We start from the raw sequence: 24,144 nt of genomic DNA on the forward strand, positions 1-24,144 counted from the left end.
TAGTGACGTATGCGGTATTCATGAGCGTCACCTGACTAAAACAAATTCACGTGACAGCGCTCTCCCATGTGCTAGCCAAACACTCTGACTTTTTCAAAACGCATTTTTATTGTTGCCATTTAAGCAGTTAATATCAAATAGCCAACCCGGGAGGGGAGGAAATGTCAATCGGCGGCGTCTGTTTATAGACGAGCGGCTGTCGCTGCTGACGTGTTCGACGGTGAGTCATGAATTTATTTGTCACACAAAGTCGTTCAAATTGCGAGCGCCAGGACAGGAAGTCATTGAGTCCAATGTGATTTGCCTGCGTTCCCTTTGCAGTCATTCTGTTGTCTGCGCTGAGTTTTTGTGGCTCAAACATGCCCCAGTCTGCAGCTGTCATCAGTGGGCTCCAGAGGATGGTTCTGTACGAGACGAGAGCCGTAAGACCCTCAGATCTCTCACAATTATCACTCTTAACTCGTTCGCAATTCCACACTCAATAGCAAAACTCGCTTATGTGAAGAGTGATTCGCTTCTGTCCAATGTGGAAATAGCTGCTCAAACACCCGATTCTGTGTCTTAAACGCGGAGTAAATTGCGTTGTGTACACTTTGACTACGTCTTTGCTGCAAGTAAATTCACAATTCCGGGGATGCCTGAAGGGCGACTGGAGGTCTACCCTGATGTGGACTTTAGATGGCAGCACAAGCTTGTGCAGGATTTAGGATATAAACCACGTATCTATGTATGTGGTCGTACTCGATATAGGAATTGCTGTTCGTGTTAACTTAGACAAATTGTCAATGGTATAAGGCACAATGTACATATTTTAGACAAGCCAGTTTATTCATATTTTGTTAATTTATTTAAACCTTTTTAGTCTATTGTAGCGCCACAGGTCCGAGAGGATGCTATTTGTGGTATATTACATTTATATCACATCTGACAATAAAGTTAGTGTAACCTGAAAGATACACTTAAGGCCAAAAGTTTGTGCAAGAACATCCATTTTTTTTTTTGTCTGACTGTCTGAAGTCAAATCAGACTCAACCTCTGCTGTTTCAGCTCAGTCTGGATCACCAAAATTATTTCATTTTGTTAATTTCCACAATAACGAGAGAGGATTTCTTATTTGTTATTTTCTTCAAGGTCAAAAGTTTACATACACGTCCTTCGTATGGAGTAGCATTCTCTTTGAACTGCATGACTTGGGTCAAAAGTTTTGGGTTAACTTCCACAAGCTTATGACAGCACTCTGCTGGAATCAACTGGAAGTACATTAAGCAATAGTGTGGTAATACTAATACAACCACTTTTGTGCAGATAATGCAGAGAATCCTCCAGTATTTGAAAGTGTCCAATCGTGCGGTGACGCAAATCAACAGCAGTGATGCAAATAAATGAAATGACAGCAACTTCCAACAGGCTCTATTTTTGGCAACCATTTGTAGTATTTAAATTTGCAGTTAACTTGATCAGAGGTGTTGCCGACCCTGGCTAATCTCTGGAGTTTTGGTAGTAGTTTATACTTAAAACAAAGATAAATGCAAGATTAAGATTTCAATTATGTTGAAACTTTTGGGAGATGTTCATTTACTTGAGTATTCATTTAATCTCAAGAAATGCTGCTTTGTCTGTGAGCTCCTTTTTGTTATAATTTTAGTCTGGATTAAAAAAAAAACAACAACAACAACAACTTTAAAATGTCATGCCTCTGATAAAGCTGTTCAAAATTTCTATGCCAATGTTTTGCCTTTTACTGCAACTTAAAAGCAGCACCAAATATCAGTTATGGGCCTCCCTGACTGATTGGTATCGCTATCAGCCCTGAAAAATAAAACAAAACATATCGGTCAATGTACTGCTACATGCAGCAGTGCTCGAAAGTCATAAAGTTTCTCAAAACTGTAGTCGGGGATAGAAAAAGCTCCCGCCAGGCCGCGATTTTGCAACTCTGCGCCAAAGTGATTGGCAAACCTTGCCAAGGGAATGATGTGCCTACAAAAACTGCAAAATCGACGTTAATAGACGTGACGGTCTTTTTTTGATTGTTCCCCCCTTTGCAGAGGTATTTTTTGGTGGGGAGCAACCAGGCTCAGACCAAACACAGAGTGCTGAAGATTGACCGTACAGAACCCAAGGACCTGGTCATCATCGACGATAAGGTGAGCTCGCATTAGGGCAGCGCTAATGGAATACGCTTCTTATGTAATACAATATAGCCCCCGATTTCCCAGGGGGGCTACATTGTGCGAGTCTCTCCCCAGTCAAGTACGCGCGCGACAGCCTGGCTGATGACTTGTGAGCTCACTGCGGCCTTTTACGAGCTGGGAATCGATTTGTTTCTAATAATGTTAGGTAATGAGGATGATGATGATGATGATTGTTATGAAGAAGTATTTTCCAGGAACTACTCATCACCCCACAATACCATTCTCGGCACTAATTTTGCACGCGTACAGTGTAATTGACAAACTGTGCTCGAGGGGGCTATTTTATTATTATTATTATAGTGGAGGTAGATTAATATGGCTAACGCAAGAGCTTGTATGTCATATAAAAGGTGTACTGAAACCTCATTTTTTCCTCATTGAGTGGAAAAAATGTTTTTTTTTCATGCATTATAATGATAAGCGGTACAGAAAAAGGAGGGATTCAAAAATAAAATATTTAATGAGACAGTACATGTCATGGACAGTGTCAGTGGAAGTACATTTACGAAAGATAATCTCCTAAATCCTATGAAAATGTTTTCATTTTCTTTTACATTTGTTTTTTTTTTTTTTTTTTTTTTATCTCGTAGCATGTGTACAACCAGCAAGAGGTGCGCGAGTTGCTGGGTCGGCTGGACTTGGGAAACCGCACAAAGATGGCCCAGAAGGGCCCGTCGGGGCTGTCTCGGGCGGTGTCGGCCGTCGGCATCGTGGGTACGTGCCGTCCCTCTGCTCTCCGGTCACGCTCTTGCGCAACGACGGCGTCAACGCAGACGCCAGCACGTTCTCGTTGGCGGCGCGACGTTGGCGCTTGTGCGGCGTCTCATCGACCAACGCGGCCTTCCGAGAAATGTCACTGGCGGCAAACCGCAGATAGCGGAACGGCTTTCTATAAATGCCATCTCCGCGTTGCATTATCGCGTTCTTCTCGTGACCTACATTTGTTTAACGCGTGCATATACATCCAGCAGAAGATATTTGCTCAGATAAAAGGCCGTGGTTATATCTAAGCAACCGCGAGAGGGTTCATTTATCTCTGTTGCGAAGGAATCGTGCATGGGTGTTGCTAGGTGACATCTTTGGAGGGCTTCGTAGCAGTCATTTGGATTTCAACAATGTTCGCCATTTAGAAGAAGAACCAATTTGTATTTACCCAAACATCTGCCCACATTCAGTTTAAAAACAAACAAAAAAAATGTTCCAGTGTATCCACATGATATACCGGTAGCCAATTGGGGGGGGGGGCTCGTACCACTTTTGAACACTGTAAATGTCTCCCTCCGTCAATTCTTGCTCTGCTTCTGTTCCTCACTTCTTACCCACAAATCTGCAGTAAAATCTCAAAACAGAGCAGAATCATGTGACTATGGCCTTTCAAAATAAAATGGCTCCACCCCGAGAAACGGTTTTTTGTTGTTTTACACTCAAGTGTGACATCAGAGTCAAAATCGGCTTCAACGGGCGATAAACTCAAGTCTGTCTTGGTTTTATCTAACTATTTATTCCTCCCTTTTTAATACCATATGAAATCCAATTTATTTAGTATCGTTTCAACCTGGAAAACATAAGCAAGGAAATGTAAATGGAAGCAGGTGGCAGCATCTTCACTGTCCCTCGTGGAAATGCAACAAATAGTTCGGCCACAGAAATCCCTGATTTGTCGCACATTTTGTGAAATGAAAAGTGAAATTGGACGATTTTGGCAGAGTGGTTGCAGATGGCAAATGACTTTGGCTCCTTGTCATGCCGTATATTTTTCATCCACTTGTCTCCCCTGTGACCCATTATACACAGACACACTCTGACATTTGCTTTAACCCCCCCCCACTGTCTGTGCCCTTTTGGCTTTTTATGTCTCAAGCTGCTCTTTGACAAAAAGTCAGTGGGTCACATAGCGTATCCTGCCGGTACCGGCTCTTGTTATTTATAGCCATCTTTTAGCGGCGCCGCCCGTTTTGCCAAAAAGTGTCATTTCCGCGGAACAATTTTGCTCTCGTGTTCTCTGGCAGGCTTCGTACGCTTCCTCGAGGGCTACTACGTGGTGCTGATCACCAAACGCAGAAAAATGGCCGACATCGGGGGCCACTCGGTTTACAAAATCGAAGACACGAGCATGATCTACATCCCCAACGACTCGGTCCGCGTGGCGCACCCCGACGAGGCCAGGTACGACCGTTTGGGTCGCTCCGAAAAAAAATCAATGCACTTCACGTTTGTAATCCTTTACTTAATGGATCTTTCAATCCTACCCCAGATATGTACGAATCTTTCAAAACATGGACCTATCCAGTAACTTTTACTTCAGGTAATTCATTATTCTTTTTTTCCATCAATATATTTAAAGTGAATTCAGTGGCTTGTTGTGGAATGTGTAGCTAGCTAGCTAGCTAGCTATCCTTACACGCCAACAATGCGTCGTCCCTCCAGGTCGCCGGGGCCGCTTTAGAGCGCCTCGTGTTCGTCTGCGGGTGTGCGCATGTCACGCGGGGAAAGGCCTTTAGAGTGCCTCATTGTTAGTCGAGGGAATGCCAGCAGAGCGAGGAGGGCTGCATCTAAAGTTGACATCTTTTTGTTGTTGTTCAGCACATTTTACTCTCCTGTTATGTTGTGGGACAAATTTAGAAAGAACGAGCTCTTGATGCGCCACTCAATGTTTTTTAAACTTCAAAACGGGTTATATTTTTTGGCATTTGCTTCTCGCTATTTTTTTTTTTTTTTTTTTTTTTTGCGACACTTCACATTGAGCCACAAATATTTTGATTGCACTGCGGAAACAAACAAACAGCATCGTTGCATTTGCCTTGATAGCTTCACGTCTTGTTGACTCTCCAAGGTCTCTTCTTCTTTGGTTTTCTTCCTTGTGGTGATCACTCCGCAGCTACAGCTACGACCTGAGTCATTCTCTGCAGCACAACCTGACGCTGCTCCAGAGGCCTTACGACTTTTGGTCGTCGGCCGCCGAGGACGAGGCGAACGCGCGCAGCAAACAGGACAGCTTCGACATATTCGAAGACGAGGGCTTGCCCACGCAAGGTGGGTCGGGGTCGGCGTCCCGCCCCTCCTCTCCCCGCAACTGCTTCTTGTGGTTTGTTTGCATCCGTCTGTATTCCTGCTTTTTTCCGCAGTGGTTTACGGCGTGCGCGCAGAGCCGTACTACAAGTACGTGTGGAACGCGAACTTGCTGGTGCGCGTCAAGGACGTCGTGCACCCGGACTGGCTGATGTATGTCATCCACGGCTTTTGTGGCCAGTCCAGTATCCTTTTGACGCTCTTTGTATTTCAATCAATGTCGCCACAATGACAGACGGCATTTGTCTTGGCTGCATGTGACTAGGCAGAAATAAAAGCAGCAGTTCATTGATTTCGTAAATGCGGCATATTTTGACCCGTCGAAATGGTCGACACGGCTCTTTATGCGTTAAAGGTTGCCGACCCGTGATTTAGTAATTGGTCTGTTCACCCGTCTGATTTCCCTGCCCATCTCATATTCGATATTCCACCGCAGCCTATTTGTCTCTGTTCTATGTCAAAAGTCCACAAGTGGCTGAGAGTGTGATATGCCTCCTTCACCTCGCTCTGACTCAGAGCTGCTAATCTACGGCCGCCCGGTACACATCACCCTCATCGCCAGGCGCTCCAGCAAATTTGCCGGAACCCGCTTCCTGAAAAGAGGAGCCAACTGCGAGGTACGAACCGGTTGCGAGGGCGACCGGGCACAAACGGGCCCCGGTCCGGCCCGGCTTGTTTGGAATGAGTCATGTTGTCAACCGCGGGGGGTGGGAGGGGTTTGTTTCCTTTGACCCGCGGGCCCTTCCTCGAGTATGGCTGAGTGTCGCCGCCCGTGGGAGGACCGAGCACTTTTGTCCGTGTTGCTTCTCTTTTATTCTTATTCAAAGTGATAGAAATTTTAGTCATTTCAACAGTATTTATTTAATTTTTTTACCGCATTTTTCACTTTGAAAATAACGCTCGCACGTTGTTGTTGACCTTGGAAGCAGGAATGGAGAAATGAGTTCTGAGGTTAGTGCGTCTTCCAAGACGTTTCCATCGGGGCTTGTTAGTGATGTTGCCGCTGTATGAATGATCCTGTCAGTGTCATGTGATGCGTCTGAGTGCGCGTTCTTTCTTTTTAATATGGAAAGTTTTTGTTTTTTATTTTTGCAGTCTGGGCTGCACATTTGACAAGTGTTTTGCACGTCTGCCTTGCAGTTTCTTTGGTTCAGGATTCGATTGTTAGCTTTCCCGTACAGATTATCCGTCTTCCTTTTCACGTTTCAAAAACATGCCTTTTAACTTCAATGAAAATTTTACATGGACCATTGCTTTGCTTGTAAGTGTGAATTATTTGTCGATACGATAAATGGATGTTGTAGTCTACCGATGAAGATTTGTTGACACGCGGAGACCCATTTGTGTGTCGCGCTCATGCAGGGGGACGTGGCCAACGAAGTGGAGACGGAGCAGATCGTCCAGGACGCGTCCGTGATGTCGTTCGCGGTGGGAAGTTACTCCTCGTACGTGCAAACGCGAGGCTCGGTCCCGCTCTACTGGTCACAGGACATTTCCACCATGATGCCCAAGCCCCCGATACGACGTAAGCCCACTTGCGTTATTGAATATTGCCAACGCAAACTGGACAAATGTAGCAAACTATTTATTAGTGTGGTTGTTGTTTCCAGTGGTGTGTAATTGCACTGCATCATTGTGAAAAATGTTGTTAATATGTTGAAAACAAAAGTGCGTGTGTATGGTTAAATTAGCCCGCGACAGCTTTGCACAAGCCCTGTTCACTTGCAGAGGAGTGAACATCACCTCCGGATGGAGTCCCCACGTCTCCGAAAGTCTGCGGTGACGCGACAAAAGTCGCCAGATTGGTTGCTTGTCACTTTTTGCGAGGAAAAATAATTGCTGGGCGGGGCGATTGTTGTGCAATACTCTGCGATCATATCGCCCTCCGAAACTGGATAATTTGAACCAGAGTGAGACAAGTGGATGTTAAGCTCGTCATAATTTTTTCTCTGTGTCTTTTCATGCAGTTTGAAAACACCAGTGAAGTGTTTTGAAGTGCGCAGTGCGTACTCCTTTGCAGTTCCTCTCATGATATTCTTCTAACACTGTTAAATTCACCGACCATCTTCCCTCCTGGAACAGCAAAGCCATTAAAACAGAACCGGAGAATTGTTGAGGCCAAGGCCCGACGTCGGGCAGGGCATCCCCATCTTGACGCAAAAAGCAGGGGCTGCACACATCCTTGGTTGACTTTTGTGCAAACCGGCCGCTGGGGGGGAAGAAAACGACTTACCTCGTCATCCTGAGATGACTTTGCCGGCTGACATCTTGTTACATTGCATGCGCCCGTGTGCTTTTTGTCCTTTCCCGGGCTCCAAATGTCAGAGTTAATTCAATTCTTTTATTATGCAGTACAGCTCATGTCATCTACACAGTGGAACCACCAAATTCGAACACCACTAGAACTCGCCTGCAATTTGGACACGAGCAACTGGTTATACGCCTGTGTCGTCCGTCGACCCCTCACCATGTTTCCAAGTGAATAAAGTTACAAGTTGGATCTTTAAGTGTCCACTTGATACCAGTCTTGCATCTCCAGCCGGCCATTACGTCGGTCCACAGGCACGCGAACGTTTGCGTCGCCACGGCTTGGCGTTTTCTTGAGCACACACAATAAAGGGCGGGTGAATTGATCCAATCGCCTTCGACTAACGGGGACGATTATTTAGGTCAAATGGCTGCTATTTGCGGAATCTGGGTCAATGATGTTTGAGCAGACAGGCCCATCTAATACGACGAGATTCTTTTCTTGCGTAAGGATGTCCCTTAGAAGTTGTCGCGTGCCAGCGGCACGGGGGCGGACCCAAATGCAGGACTCCGAGGCAAGGGCGTGATCTTAAGATTGGGTTTTATTTCAGGAAGAGGTCGAACACAGCTTGGCAGTCCAAAAAGGCGGAAGTACAAAAAACGCGTGGCAAAAACTCCAAGTCAATAATCTTGAAAGAAGGTCCGAAGTCCGAGGCACAAAAACGTGAGGCTTGAGGCAAGGTCCAAAAACGTGCAACGAGGTCCGATGAATACGAAGCAAAACTTGGAAACGTGAACAAAGCCGTGACTTGACTATGGTGGCACAGGATCGCTCTACACTCCACTTGTGACTTGAGTCTCCCAGGATGCAGTAAAGCGTACGCAACCAACTGGCAAATGCCGATGAAACATTTACCACTTAAGTACTTGGTCAATTCGGGTCCTGAATGCAACACCGCTCACGGCCCCGACAATAAGTTGCGTTCGTGACTACGTCGCGACTGTGAGGGAGGCTTACATAGTTTGACATGCACCTTCCGCTCGGGTCTCGTGAAAAATGCTATCGTTGGGATTCTCTTTAAGAGAGATCTGGAACACAAGTGAGAAGCGGAGGCACACTCCAATTATGACACGCTTAACAACGTAAACATAAGCTCTCAATCAGTGCTCAGCCAAAGCTGGAATTTTTGCACGTTTTGTTACTTTTTTTTTCACGTCTCGTCATCGCAAAGACTTTTGTGACCGGAAAGGTCTTGTTTTGATTGACAGATGCAATGTCAAATGCCAGCCACAATCCGATAAAGGCCGAGCCCTTTAGAAAAAGAAAATATGATATGATGGATGGATACATTCTTTAAACTTCCTGTCAACCCTTGAATTCAACCAAATTGACTGCGTAAAGTAAGATGGCTGACTTCCTGTTCAGTTCCAGGCGCGGGTCCTTAAACGTTTTTGTCCGTCCTCGACATTTTGTGTCAGTCACGTCAAGTGGCTGAATTTGTCTAACTTTGAAACTTTAGCCTAGCTGGTTTGAAAGTTTGCCTTGAATTGTCTCAAGCTGCTGCGCTTGTCTCGATCGTCTCTCGCAGTGGACCAAGCGGACCCGTACGCGCACGTCGCCGGCCTTCACTTCGACCAGATGCTGCAGCGCTTTGGCTCGCCCATTATCATCCTCAACTTGGTCAAGGTGGGCTATTTTTGACTATCCTTCACCGAACCTTTGAGAGGAGCCCCTTGAGCCTGCAGGACTCTGGCAGGATGTGGCCTTGACTTCCATGGAATCAAGCAAGGCGTATACATTTTGGGTTTGTTTGGATTTATTTGAAGCGTTTGTACATTCTCAGTGATCTTAAAGTACACAAATTGGGTGCGCTGGTTTTACCACACTGGGTCAGAGTTATGCACCAAAGGCTTAAATAAATAGTTCTTTGAAATCAAAAGTCTCCACACCCCCGTTCAAGCACAAAAACAAGAGAAACCATTTCAAAACTTTTGACCTGTGCAACAATGTTTTTGCATAAGTGTACACACCCTCTCGTACCTGGCGATGTCGTTGCATTAGCGTAACTGAAGACCCCCGTTTTGAGGCATGAACGTAAGTGGGAATGGTTTTTTGTGTGTATGTGCGCCCACGAAACCGGTTGATGGCGCACCCCCCGCCTCTCGCTGGAAGTCTGTTGGAATTGGCTCCAGCACATCAGTGATCGGATTGTGGAAATTGATTTATCTGTTTTCTGGGACAAAATGCTCAATTAATGCAACAAATAAATGCTCAGACTGCTGAATTAAATCAGGAAGTGGTCTGCTAGTCTTTAAACTATCCTTGCCACGATCTCCTTGCCTTCGTGAATGGGATTTGTTTGAGACCACTGATTGGATCGACCGGTACACAGAACGATAGAAAGCGCGAGGAACTCTGAAAACGTAATCAGCAGTCAATTTGTAAGCAAGTCGCCAGTCTCCAACGCACCTTTGTGTGTCTCCACCTTGCTTTGCAATCCACTCTCAAATGGAGTCTGAAAACACGCGCCGCGGTCTTTCTTTGTCACGTCGGCCTCACGCGGCAATCGCTCATTTGTGTTGCGCCGCATTGCCTGGCACAATGGGGAGCGTGCGCATCTCTGCCGCGCGGGTTTCACGCTCACGTTGTCTGTGGCGGGGGGGGACGACCGTGAGCGCGGGGCGAACCAATCACAGACCTCCGTGATCCACACAAGCTGCGGCCATGTGATTTCCCCCCCCCCACCCCCACCCCACCCCAACTGGGGATTAACGGTAGTGGACCCTCTACCCGTACACAATGTTTTTGCGCTTTACACCCATAGACAGACGGACAGATGAAATAATGGGCAATTAGCCGTGAAATCACGACAGTCCATCTCACAAAGGCTCATCCTACGCCGCCCTGTTGCGGCTTCGGAGGAAGGCGAAGCGTTCACATTGCCCTGCATGTGAATCCCGTTTTGTCTGCCGGCTGCTTTAATGAGCACTTGCGGATGTGTTCATTTAGTCTCTTCCTTTGAGTGACTTCCAAAGGACGCCGGTGCAAAATAACAAGTGCAATGCGATGTGTTACACAGAAGCTGGGCTGGTTTTCTTTGTAATTGGGCTTGGCGTTATGGCCTTTAAAAAATGAGGGGGGGGGAAGAAAAATCTCCTTGCTTGTAGAAAAAGGAAATGCATTTGCTTTAGTTCTCCTGAAACAGAAACAGGGTCTGAAAATATATTTCCCCCGAACAATAACTTGCATCAACTTCCATAGAAAAGAAAAAAAAAAAAAAGAAAAGGGAAAAATCTTTTGTCAAAATGTCTGTGTAGCTTCTCAGTAACCCAGGTCCTTGTCATCCACAAAAGGGAAATGGAAGCAAACGGTCTCGGCTTTCACCTTGAATGTAAAAGGCTGCCTTGAATTGAAAATCTTGGTCACGGAGTCTTCAGATTTGGATCTCTGTTCAGAGTTTTTCCTCTGGGGATGGTCACACGTGGCTTTTTTTGTTGTTACCAAGTGTGGCTGCTGCTTTGGGTACTTGGTGGGAAAACGGCTGGTTCGCGAGCGCTTTTTCTCAGTTTTTCTGCAGGACAGATTTAGCTCAGTCCAACTTTTGTGGATGACTTTTGTCATCTACAGAATCCTTCAATTTCCGTTAATGAGCAGCAATATGAACTGTCAAACTGCATGTGCCAGCATGCGCCTACGTTGGGTGAAAGAGTTCCGTCGTGTCTTGTTAGTGACTGCTTTTGCAATTTAACAATGAGCGCCATGTTTTTGGGCGACGTACTTCGTTCTTGAGTATGCATAACAATGAAAAAATATTTCCGCTCCTGCTGACAGGACGGTAATGATTCAGGACCAGTACGTATGCTATGTTACGGGCCTAGTATAAAAGAAGTACTGGTAACGCAGTTCCTGTAGTGGAAGACAAGCCGCTAACGTTCATCTCCAGTCCTGTCGTCATTCTTTTGAAATTTGAGCTGTGCAAAATCCAAAAATATGAGCATCAAAGTTACTGCTCTGCCTGGCCTTGCAGTATTTATTTTCACGAGAAGCTTCCTATCTCCACATTTTGGTCAAGTAACTGGTGTTTAAACAAATAATGGAAAAAAAAAAAATGCTACAAAGACTGAACAAAATATTCTGTGGGGTTAAATTCACTGCTTGGTTCTTTATTGTTTTTGCGTCGTAAATGTCCGTAAATAAAGCGACCGGAAAGCTGCATTGGCGCCACTGGCTGTGCTTTCGTCATCCAGCCGCCATGTTATTCGTGCCAGCCGTCCATCAAATAACTCCTCCCTACATTTAATTCAAATGAATCAATAAAATCGTTTGTGTCAATAAATGTGCGCGTCCCGAGCTTTTGCTCTGCAGGACTTCATTATTTGCTGTGTAACGTTTCTGCGCCGATCCGGACTCACCGGATGTGCTTTGTCAAGCGCGTGTGCACATTTAATTGCCTCTCGGTGTGCCTCTAGATGATGTGTTGTTTCTTCTTCTTCCCCCCGCCGCCGTTCTTTGTCTTGCGTGCATACGTGTAGACGTGGCCACCTGCATAATGCAATAGCTCTTAACCTTGGGAGACGCGCGAGGGGTACATGTGATCCGTTCAATAATGCAGCCGAGCCTTCGGTCATGTGGTCTCGACGGCCGGGACGAGCGACCCACGAGGTGTGTGACGAGAGCAGTGCGTGGAACCGACGGCCCTAATCGAGCGTGTCATAAATTACACATGATTGGCATACGCTGTGTGTGGGAATAAGATGTGCCGGTAATGTCCTAACGACGCTTCAGTGCGCACTGCGGCACATGTACAAGACGTGTACTGTACTGTATTATTGGCCTCTATGAACATAAGCAACTACGTACCAAATTGAAACTGCTTTTCTTTCCCCACTTTTTGCAGGGCGTGCGGACAAAAAGCTCTTCTAATTTCCTACCTTGAGAGTTTCAACCACAGGTGTCAAACTCTAGGCCCGGGGGGGGGGAGATCTGGCCCGCCGCATGATTTTATGTGGCCCGCAAAGCCAAATCTAAAGTGTCAATTTCCATGATTCTTGTAAAAATCTGTACCAAAATTCCAAAGAGTCGTATATCACAAATGATACATTTGAGATAGTAGAAGCAAACGTGAATATTTGAAAAACAAATGACCCTTGATTTCTGATTCCAAAACTAGTTCATAAATTGATGGTTAAATATTTTTGTTCCATAGTCATAACGGCCGTCTGAGGCAAACCGGAACAACAATGTCGCCCGCGAGAAAAATTTGTTTGACACCCCTGGTTTGAACTGTAAATATGCCACAAAGCATGTTCTCAAAACATTTTCACATTGTGTAAAACAATAAAATAAAAATGGCTTCCAGATGATTTGATGGGAACATGCGCAGGTAGTCTACTTGTATTTGTGCAGGCAGCAAAAACTTTTTAACTTCTACCAACAACCCAGACTAAACTTAGCTCCTCGCCAACATGATGTATTAATTTAATGGAGTTTTGTAAAATGGGAGTTTCATTTATGAAAAAGTATAAACAAATAACAGAAAAAGGTAGAACATGGTAATGCATGGAATATGGTCAATGTTGCTTTTAAAATGAAGGCCTACTTTTACTATATAATTTCACATCAAGTACTCGTCTTATTCGTGCGCCCCACGTCTAACCCTTTGCGGACCGTCGCGATTGCTTCTCCGCACGGAGACGACATGACGGCCGAATGCGCGACGGCGAACGTGCGTCTGATCCCCGTCTCGCCGTTTGCTCAAGGGACCTTTTGACGCCACGGGAACGCGATTGCAAAGGCGCGTCGATGCGTCCGGTGAGGCCGCGATACTCCTTTTTAGTGGTGCATGGAGTACATGTGACGTGCGCGTCTTTTGTTGTGTGGCAGAAACGAGAAAAAAGGAAGCACGAGAAGATTCTAAGTGAGGAGCTCCATCCCGCCGTCATTAACCTCAACCAGTTCCTGCCGTCGCAGCACGGAATCGAGTACATCGCGTGGGACATGGCCCGCTACACCAAGAGGTCGGAAGCAAACCCAAGCAGTACCACAGCAGTCTTACATTATTCTTATGGATGGATTTTGGATTCATTCTTTATGGATTTGCAGTTTGTTTGTTTGTTTTTTTTTACTTTTCAAATGAGTTTTTGCTTTTATTTATTGCTATTTCGTCCTTGTCAATGGGCTAAAACGATGCAATGTCAATTTTGGTGCCATCATTTATGTTGACAATCATTTCACAAATGTAATTGCTGGTCTGCATGAAATTTTATGACGCTGTTCCATCAACTGTGCTGTGATAATACATATTTGCTTGATTGGAAGCATGCAGAGTAGGTTTAATTTTCCGCACATGTTTGCCTTGTGTCCTCCAGTAAACTGTGCAACGTTCTGGACCGTCTGAGTATGATCGCGGAGAATGTGGTGAAGCGTACCGGCTTTTTTGTGAACCGATCGGACTTCTACTGTCACACACTCCACCCGGACGAAAGGTGACACTCTCTTTATTTTATTATTTCGAGTAAGGAAAAAGAAAACAGAAAACCTGACTCCCTGTTGACGTCAATCTTCCAGCTGTAACTTCTGAGCCCGGTGACCCCACTAAGCATTGTTCAAGTGAAATGGAGCGTGTTGTTTGTTTTCACCGTGGAAAACTTCCCCCTCTCTAGCCATCAATGTACATCCTTCCATATTGCAAATAATACATTGATTAGCACTTTGTTTTCTCGGCATTTTTCTATTCTTCATGGAAATGAGGTCCAGCGGCGGTCGCGTCGCCGCCAATGTTCCCCGTAACGAGCCGAGCAGATTGGCCCCTCGTGCAGCGGGCGCCGGTCTTCGCCATGACCCGCGCGCGTTAATCACTTTTGTTGTGTTACATAACGCAAAGACCGTGCGCGCGCTATAGGCGCATTCATTAGCCGCGTCCTTCACTCAACTCAACGCCGCGAGACTTAATTTACTGCTGAAAAAAAAAAAAAAAAAATGCTTCTGCATTTAAAGCAGTGGCGGTGAAACGTTGGTGCTCAACGGCCACGTTTTGGTTTTCAAAACTGACAGCTGTGAATTTTTTTTTTTTTTTTGTATCCATCCATCCATTTTCTAAACCGCTTATCCTCATGAGGCAGGGTACACCCAGAACTGGTTGCCAGCCAATCGCAGGGCACATCGAGACAAACAGCCACACTCACAAACACACCTACGGGCAATTTTGAGTGTCCATTTAATCTTGCGTGTTTTTTGGGATGTGGGAGGAAACCGGAGTGCCCACCCGGAGAAAAGCCACGCTGGCGCGGGGGCGAACATGCAAACTCCACACAGGCGGGGCCGGGATCGAACCCGGGTCCTCAGAACTGTGAGGCCACCGTTTTTTTTTTTTGGAAATGAAGTATTTCAAAAAGTTAAATTGTCCATATAAAATAGTTTCTCTTCAAATAGTTTGATTTGCAAATCTTATTTAATTTACAATAAATACTACAATTGAATTCATGAAGGAAAGAAATATAAATGAATACATTTGAATCATCCAAGTTAACGGGTATGCAATAAATACTGCAGGAGTTTCGATTATGTAAATCACTTTTTACACTGAATACCACCATCCGGATCAGTACTAGTAGTACCCCAGTTAGTTTTGAGTCGGTCCCAAATCACGTATATTCAGTTCTAACTTGATTATTTTCCCATAGATGGGGAGACTTGGGCGGAAGCATCTCAGCCAGTGGACGCGTGCAGGTTAGTCGAAAGTCACGTTGCAGTTCTGCTTACCACAAAGGAGAACGTTTCCACTCAATGTGTGTCTTTTGCTGCTTTGTGCATATGAAATTCCCAAAAGTGACATTCTTCCCGTTTCAGTTCCTGGTGCGTTTGCATTCAGTATCTACTCAATAAAAATGTTGAAAGGTTAAACCCTGTGTGGCGTGATTTGAGTCACGTGACGGCCAAATCTCTCTGGTGTTTAAAAACCCCGAAAGTCACCAACACGTGTTCCACATGACACGTTTCCAGACCGGCGTGCTCCGGACCAACTGCGTGGACTGTCTGGACCGGACCAACACCGCCCAATTCATGGTGGGCAAGTGCGCCCTGGCCTACCAACTCTACGCACTTGGAATGATCGACAAGCCGAAGCTCCAGTTTGACACCGACTGTGTGAGGTTAGGCTCCTTGTGTCCATCGCTGCCTTTGAAAGTAACAAACAAATGGCCTGCGTCGGAATGTCAATACAATATGCCCGGACAAACGTTGCTAATTCAGCCTTTTTCCATTCATAAGAATCCCCGATTAGTAGCTGCAAAGTATGCGCAGCAGCTTTAATCACATAATCCATAACACTTTTCAAATTTCCCCTAAAGCAGCGCAAGTTTGTTTCTGTTGTTTTCAGCAGACGTCCTCTGATGTGGACCCTCGATAAACCGCTTCTGGGAAATACTGTATGTAATGGTTTAAAATTTTTTTACATATTTACTGTGGTCATTAGTGGTATGTTTTAAACGAGTCCTTTTGTTGCTGCGCAGAATGAAGCCAAAAGCGTACTGTAGGTTCAAATACCTTGTCAAGTGAATGATAGTGAGTATATGTAGTATAGTACATATAAATATATATGAATGCGTTATACCCTTGTGACAAATATTGAAACCATGTCAAAGTCAGGGGGAAAAAGTCTGATGTGACAGCCAGCGAGTCGATAGCTGGCGTGGCCGCTTTAGAGCGCCGTGGCAACCGTTCACGTGACCATGTTATGTTCAGGAGCAACTAAAAGGATGTGAATCCTTTGGGCTTTCCTGTATTTCTGCTTGAATTGTTTCTTTAAGGACAGGACTCAGCGGGCTACTCCAGAAGGTGGAAGGTGAAGTTTTTTTTTTTTTTCCATCTTTTGAAGTTATTCAATCATGTCTGTGCATGGTGTGATTTCCTTTGAATCACCTAACCTCTATTGAGATGGTCTTGAGTTGTCCTGCAAAATGTTTTATTAAAATTCAACAATAATTTGTCCTTTGACAGCAATGCGGTCCAGGCCCCGAGGAAGCAAAGCAGTCCGCAAAAGAGTCCATCCAATCTTTTTTCACAATTAGGATGAGGTTTTTGATGTTGGTGTGCTTTTATTTTTCTCCTTTCTGCACACGTAATATTATGCGTTCCTACCGACCAGCAGAATTTTGTTCTAGCCCCTCCCCACAATAGTTTCCAGGAAGGAAGCGCTCGTGAAAATTGCTCCTTTTTGCGTGTTTCAGGTTGTTTGAGGAGCTGTACGAGGACCACGGCGACACGCTTTCGCTGCAGTACGGCGGCTCGCAGCTGGTGCACCGGGTCAAGACCTACCGGAAGATCGCGCCGTGGACTCAGCACTCCAAAGACATCATGCAGACGCTGTCGCGCTACTACAGCAACGCGTTCTCAGGTGAGGGGAGGTCCTTTCCGGTTGGCGTCTCGTTGCGGTCACGTTTTCTTTTGAAAAGCCACAGACGGGCCTGCAAATGTCCAATAATCATCAAGATAATGAATTACATATTAATTGTATTCTATATAGAATATATAGAAATGTATATATTATATTAATTAATTATAATTAATATAGCATTAATAATCATTAATCTAATTAATTATATTATAATTGTAATAATTACTGTTATGGTTTTGTGATTACTCATAATGCAGAACATAGTTATGGTATTGTATTAATTTAATTATTCAATGAGATAAATAAAATGAAGAACTTTAAAAAAAAAAAAAAACATCCCTTCTCCACAACAGGGGTCACCAACGCGGTGCCCGCGGGCAAATGGTAGCCCGTGAGGACCATATAAGGGCGTTATGGCGTTGTAATAATTTAATTGTTGAATGAGAGAAATAAAATGAACTAAAACTTAAAAAAAACAACTGATATTCCGATAGGGAGGCTGTTTGGATTCCTTAAAAAAAAAAAAAAAACTTTGGCTACAACAGGGGTCACCAACGTGGTGCTCGCGGGCAAATGGTAGCCCGTGAGGACCATATAAGGGCGTTATGGCGTTGTAATAATTTAATTATTGAATGAGAGAAATAAAATGAACTAAAACTTAAAAAAACAACTGATATTCCGATAGGGAGGCTGTTTGGATTCCTTAAAGAAAAAAAAAAAAAACTTTGGCTACAACAGGGGTCACCAACGCGGTGCTCGCGGGCGAATGGTGGCCCGCGAGGACCATATAAGTTACTATTATTTGTGCTTCAAATTCTGAATCTGACTTGCTTACGTGAATTAAAATTTTAAAATACCTGTAATGTCATTTATGACAATTTAAGTTTTATGTACGTGAAATGAACTGAGTCTGAAATTTGCCGCAAACGGGTCACGTAGCCCTTCATACGATCGGTGCTCACGAAGTCGCCCTCGGCCTCAAAAAGGTGGCTGAGCCCCGCTCGACTTTCTCCTTTGCGCCCCTTTGCATTCCAATCGAGTGGCGGCATTTCTTGCTCACGCTTGAGTAACTCATCCAGCGTCCACACACGTGATATTGGCATGACACGGCGGCGCAAAGTGGAATCCTCCTCAAGCTGATTGGAAGGCTCCTTGTCTGCCGGGTCTCGGCCGCGCCTTCCATTTCGATCCCGACCTCAATTTGTCAGCTGCATTGTGTCTGCATAATTGCGCACAAGTGATTCAGTCGGTGTCAGAAGGCAAGACGGCGGCGGCGGCAGGCCCACTTGACACGGCGAGGTCTGGCCCGTTCCTCGCTCACTCGTCGCTCTCGTCGTCGGCGGCGGCGGCTCTGTTTTGAGCAAATGGCCGTCGGGAGCAGGGGAGGCTACGGAACTTCTTTTCAGAGCGTAAATGTCAAGGGAGCCAGGCTGGCGTCGTGCCCTATTTTAGCGCCACGCAGTCATTTTCGACATTTACTCGTGATTGCATTTTGATGCCTTATCAGGCTGAACTTCGCCCACGTTGATTCCTTTCAGACGTGGAAAACGGATTCTGGCCTACTTTCAAGTCAATTGCCAGGGTTTGCATAACATTTTTGGATCATATGTTATGTGAAAAATCCTTTATATACGTTTTTCTTTTTTTGCAGGAGAAAAGAGGGCAACTTGATAAGAATAAAGTACAATAGATTTTCAGCATCACAACAAAATGTGTCATCTTGCTGGAATGCTTTTATTTTTGAAGTCAATGCTGTGAAAATTTTGTTTTGGTAACTTTTGACTTATCCTTGAAAGAATCAAAACTTTCGTTTTCTTTTAAAACTGTGAACGTCTTTCCCTCAATATTGCGACTTTTCGTGGTATAACAACTTCATACTTCTTTTATATTTTTGTAAAATTAGGTTTTCCGCCGTAAATGTTTTTTTTTTCACATATTAAGTCATACTAACACTGTTAACTCTGAATATAAATGGTGAAATTATTTGTTTTGCAAGATTTTCATCAATTATTTCAGCTACTATTCTTGTAAAATGTACTTTTTGTGATGTTCATTTTTTTCCCCTCATATTGCAGCTTTATCTTGGAGGTTTTACTCCAGTAATATTTTGATATATTTTCCTAAAATACTGACTTATGTCTGGCCCTGTTCCGTTTTTTTTTTTTCGTTCTTATTTTACAACCACATTCAAAATCTTGTTCACTTTGGAAGTGGCATAACTTTACCGCGTTTGCAAATGTAATGATTTTTTTTTTCAGTCTGTGCCGTTCTGCCTGACTCTAAACGAGCAAAAAGTTTAGAATTCTGGCTAAAATCCGCACATTGTGTCTTGCAGACGCCGACAGACAGGACGCCATCAACTTGTTCCTGCAAGTGTACCAGCCGGCCGAGTCCAGGCCGCACCTGTGGGACTTGCCGACCGACTTCTACCTGCATCAGAAGAGCACGATGGCGCTCCCGGTGGACAGACGCAGGTACAGCCAAATTTACCGGAATACATTTTTACATTACAAGAATTTTGCAAATCAAAAAAAAAAAAAAGTGGTTACGCTTAAGTTCAAGTAACTTAATAAATAAATAAAGCATTACATTGATGGAAAAAAAAAGACAAATTCAGTTCACCATTATTTTTCCATCCATCTCTCCATTTCCTGTACAGCGCATCCTGGCTATTATTACAAGCTTTTATTTTCCTCTTCTTTGCCAATATGATAAGTAGGACAAAGTCCCATTTCCACGATGACTTCCATTTTTCCCATGCGCGTGTGCTCGTACACAACAAACTGTTTTGTTTGCACGCGACGCGGTGGTCTTACGTGAAAGCAGACCCAGTTTCCCGCTACGGGCCGGCGCATCTGTCCTGAAGCGGCCGCGGCACCTCAGCCTTTATTCCCAGAAATTACGCGGTCACAACTGACTGCGTTTTAGTCGCACAAACACGCACACGCACACAAAGTGCGCATTCACAGAAAATTGCTCACACAGACTAAAATGAAGGATGCGTCGGGAGTTGTGCGGGTACGTGTTCCTGCCGGGGGCCAATTTTGTTATCTGGGTTACCGTAAGTGTCGCGCTTTTTACTTTTCAGCATTTGTGTGTTGTGACTTTCTTTCTTTCTCAGCTACACGCTGTGGTGGTCAGAGGGAGTCTTGTCCTACCTCCCGATCGCCTTCGACGAAGGTAACGCCGGATCATTTTATAGCAATAAGAAAATGGAAGGAGGGCAACCGTTGACTCTTCCGGAGTCAAAAGTCATGTCGCGGAAATGTCGCTGTCAGAAATGTCTAAAAATTAGAGGAGCAGTAGTTTTAGGTGAAAAATTGTACAAGAATCATAATATTCTGAAAAGTCATCATTTTACAAGAAAAATAATATTAATACTATGAATTAATTGTTTTATTCATTCACATTTATTCATTAATATATTATTCTGAGGAAAAAAATGGATAACTTTACAACAATGCTATGAGGTTGAAGTTATTTCATGAAAATAATATTTTAAGTAAAAACGTGTCATTTGGCAAGAATAAAGTGTCAATCATTTTAGAATTTAGTGATAACAGCATGTTGTATTTTATGATAACACCTGATAGAAGCATTTTATTTACATTGTTTTTAGTGTTTTCTTATGTTTTTGTACAATAGGGAAATATTTCCTCTATTTTTTTTTGGTGGGGGGTAGAATTGAATAGGGGTTTTTCAATTGATTTCAATATGGAATGTATATTTCATATACACAGGAGTATGTTAAAAGGTTGGTCACGGAACAAATTAAACAAGTAAAGCTACCAATTGAATTCCAAAATCTACAAAATTGCATTTCATTTTTTTTTTTCCTTTATCATATGTGAATTTGAATGTATGAAAAGCCAGTTCAGCATTTATTCAATCTCCTCAAAATACATCTACAGGTCCACGTAGTAGTAGTAGTAGTAGTAGTAGTAGGCTGCTCACTAATAAGGTGATTGAGCGTACTTGACGGGACTAGTACTAGTAAAGCGGTGTCCAACTAGTAATGTTTTTTTCCACTTCTAGTGCCACTTTTGCCGTGTTAGTTCACACTTAAGATTTACTCGTAAATGACTATGCTCCACTAATAGTGCTACTAGGTCTGACCAGAAGGCAGGTGGCACGCACTAGTGACCTCCTGGACCTTACCAGTGGAGCTATAACGCCTACTAGTGACATGTACTTCATCCTATTCGTATGCCAAAGATGGGCTACAAGTGCGCAGAAAGGTCAGACGTTAGTTGTGCGGAAAATGTTCCGAGTAAGTTCTTCTCCGAGTGCGCCCCAGCCATTCAGGAACTGGTCGGTCGACCTTTGAGCTGTTCATCAAGGATATTAAGTCAATGTAATTGCTCTCCGGCTGGCTTCCAGTCCCGTGTGACGAAACCATGAAGAAGTTGTCGGTGAAACGCGTGAACCGCTTTGACGAGAGCATCGACATCTACACGGAGTTCTTCAGACCCTACGAGCTCACCTCCTTCGACGACACCTTCTGCAAAGCCATGACCAACTCGGCCAGGTGAGGCGCGGCGCCGCCTTCCGGTGCTCTTGCGGTCGAGGCTGAACCCACACCTCTCTTACTGAAGGGAGTTCATGCCCAAAACGGTGGGAGTGGATCCCAGCCCGTTCACGGTCCGCAAACCGGAGGAGACGGCGAAATCGGTCCTCGGGTGAGTCTCTGCCTCTTTCCTGCCGTTTGTGCAGTTTTTTTTCTTATCCTGAAAAGTTCCTCTTGAGCATCTTCAAACTCACTTCAACGTAGTTTCTTAACACCAAGAGGCCACAGAAGGCGGCATTTGGTAAGTGTAAAGACTCCAGTCCCCCCGGTTGAACTTTGATGGTACTTCTACGGGTGCCCGGTGGGGTCCAATGTGCTCGCCTACGGCGGCCCGCGTCTATACTTTGTATGACATCCGAGGCGAAAAGAATCTGTCAGTTCAGCGTTTGGGGTACGTGATGGATACGTCTCCCTCCTAATCTCTTTTCAAAAACTGCCAGACAACCTGCGTGAAAAATGACTCCGAGAGTTAATCAACTTTGAAAACGCCAGCAGATTAGTTTTCAGTCTCGCCACCGACTGATTAGTTTGACTAATTGCTTGTGCGGCACTCTGTTGACGTTTCACATATGAACCACATTTTTGTTTTCTTTTTGGTATCATAAGTCGACGCGTGGCTCTCCCCCTTAAACGTGATGAAACGTGCTCTCTTCTTTAGCAACAAGAGCAGCAAGGAGGAGACGCTAGTCCAGCGGAAGACGGCGGCCAGCGCGCCCCCTCCGCCCAGCGAGGAGGCCATTTCCAGCTCGTCGGAGGACGACTCCGAGGAGGACCGCGACGACGACGCCTCCGTCTCGCAGCGCTCGACCCCGGTCAAACTGTGGGTGGATTCCGCACAAGAGGTAAGATGTGGTCCTCGCGCACCCACAAAATAAGTATTGAAAGCGCATAAAAACATAATTCTCACAAAAAGGTTGCGATCCTGGGTTTCACGCTTACCCTGAGATGAACAATGACTTTAAAATTATGTTTCCAGACTATATAAAGTATATTTAAGGAGAGTCACTGATGGTGTAGCGGTACGATTCCCGCTCAGTGACGATGTCGATGTCTGCCCTGCGACTGACTGGCGACCAGTTCAGGTTGTAGTCCGCCCTTCTTCCGAAGCTAGCAGGGATAGGCTTCAGCTTTCCCGCAATCCTTGTGGGGATAAGCGGCTTGGATAATGGCATGACATGACAAAAAGTGTATTTAGAGGTTTATTTCAAAAGAGGTTATACACATTTGAGGATGAATTTGAAGAATTACAATTTTGGAGCGCGAGCTCTAAACTGTTTTTTCAACATTTTGTTTTTTCTGGGGTTTTTTTTTTGGGGGGGGGGGGGCAGTGGCTAAAATGGGGCTGAATGACAACTCGCCTGTCCCCCACTGTATAAAAACTCAAGCGCCGTCATCCTGCGCAATTGTGACGTGCGGTCTGATAGCTCGCCATCCGTGCATCTTCCCATTGGCCATGTGTGCTCGCACGTCACATGGAGAAAGAGTGAAGAGGGGTGGGAAATATGAAATTCTTATTAGACAGCATGTGAACAAGGGCTTTGGGGTAGCGTGGCCGCATTCGAGCGCCTCGTTGTCTGTACTGATGCGGAATTTGGGGGGGGGGGGTGGGGGGTCACTGTACCCTGACACGAAGATAAAGTTGAGCGTTTATGACAAAGTGCATCGTTTGTAGCGTGAGCTCCTTTGACTTGTCAGAAGACGCCTTTATCACTGGAACTGTGTGTGGTTCCCGCCCCAGCGGACTCCGACTGACACTTTTACGTCCGCCCCTGACCCGGATTGTTGGCAGCAGGTGAAGTGAAACCCACCGAGAAATTGAGGAGAAAGCGAATTGTCCTTCCCCGCAGTGCGCCGTTCACGTCCCGAAGCGGCAGCCAAAGATCAGCGGTGCCCTCCAGACGCGAGTGGTCCGTCTGTGACTTCGCTCTCGTCCTGTGCGACGAAGGCGTCAAGCGTCGCCCGGCACGAGTGCCATCCTGCAGTTTTCCGTTTCTTAGGCTTTTCCATATTAAAAATGACCCCCGATTATTATTGGGTTTTTTTTTTCAAATGGAAATTCAGCCCCCAAAAGCCAATTTACACCTAATAGCAGCAAATGTGGTAGGCATCACGAGTAGACCCCGAAAAAAGAACAAAATGATTCTGAAATTATTCTTTAGAAATTGAAAAGATTTTTTACAGACTTAAGACTCCACAGAGGCGCTTTATTTGTATTATTTTTTAAATCTACCTTCGAATAATTTGAACCATTTTGAGCTTCGCTTCTGGATTCAAAGACTTTTTATACTGGCATAAATTTTCTCACTTTTCTCATTTCTGACCCCCCCCCTCCCCACTTGGTTTTCGACTCACGTTTTGGCCACGGACAATTCCCCCCCCCCCACACCACACCACACCACCACCACCGCACCCGCCCTTCCCACCTCGACGCACACGTGTCTCTTGTGTGTGTGTCCCACTCCTCCCACTTTCACAATGGTGTGAAGTACATAATGCTGTTGAAATATTTAAACGTCAGATCATTACTGCGTTTGCCTGGTAATTACACGTTTCATATTCCGCCTCGGCGCCGGCCATACGTGAGCCCATACTCGCATGGACGGATTTGCGGCCGCGCAGGTGTGTGCGCTCCCGTGTGTTTTGAGGATTTGGGGTGTGTGTGTGTTCACAG

At 45.0% G+C, this 24,144-nt stretch overlaps 1 protein-coding gene across 1 annotated transcript in view; it reads left to right on the plus strand.

Moving 5' to 3' along the window:
- The first annotated feature begins 47 nt into the window (after positions 1-47).
- Positions 48-24,144, plus strand: part of fig4a (FIG4 phosphoinositide 5-phosphatase a) — a 30,941-nt gene continuing 6,844 nt past the window's right edge. Inside the window, exons 1-21 of the mRNA XM_061812047.1 lie at positions 48-220; positions 322-422; positions 2,049-2,147; positions 2,786-2,909; positions 4,205-4,361; positions 4,450-4,500; positions 5,074-5,228; positions 5,321-5,449; positions 5,781-5,881; positions 6,627-6,789; positions 9,101-9,198; positions 13,396-13,529; positions 13,881-13,997; positions 15,195-15,240; positions 15,514-15,662; positions 16,740-16,906; positions 19,242-19,380; positions 20,028-20,086; positions 21,287-21,434; positions 21,502-21,585; positions 22,132-22,315. Coding sequence (XP_061668031.1) covers positions 360-422; positions 2,049-2,147; positions 2,786-2,909; positions 4,205-4,361; positions 4,450-4,500; positions 5,074-5,228; positions 5,321-5,449; positions 5,781-5,881; positions 6,627-6,789; positions 9,101-9,198; positions 13,396-13,529; positions 13,881-13,997; positions 15,195-15,240; positions 15,514-15,662; positions 16,740-16,906; positions 19,242-19,380; positions 20,028-20,086; positions 21,287-21,434; positions 21,502-21,585; positions 22,132-22,315 — 2,367 coding nt within the window. The 5' untranslated portion in view covers positions 48-220; positions 322-359. The remainder of the gene's footprint in view (positions 221-321; positions 423-2,048; positions 2,148-2,785; positions 2,910-4,204; positions 4,362-4,449; positions 4,501-5,073; positions 5,229-5,320; positions 5,450-5,780; positions 5,882-6,626; positions 6,790-9,100; positions 9,199-13,395; positions 13,530-13,880; positions 13,998-15,194; positions 15,241-15,513; positions 15,663-16,739; positions 16,907-19,241; positions 19,381-20,027; positions 20,087-21,286; positions 21,435-21,501; positions 21,586-22,131; positions 22,316-24,144) is intronic.

The sequence above is a fragment of the Syngnathoides biaculeatus genome, chromosome 23 (assembly GCF_019802595.1).
Source record: "Syngnathoides biaculeatus isolate LvHL_M chromosome 23, ASM1980259v1, whole genome shotgun sequence".
NCBI classification, from domain to species: domain Eukaryota; kingdom Metazoa; phylum Chordata; class Actinopteri; order Syngnathiformes; family Syngnathidae; genus Syngnathoides; species Syngnathoides biaculeatus.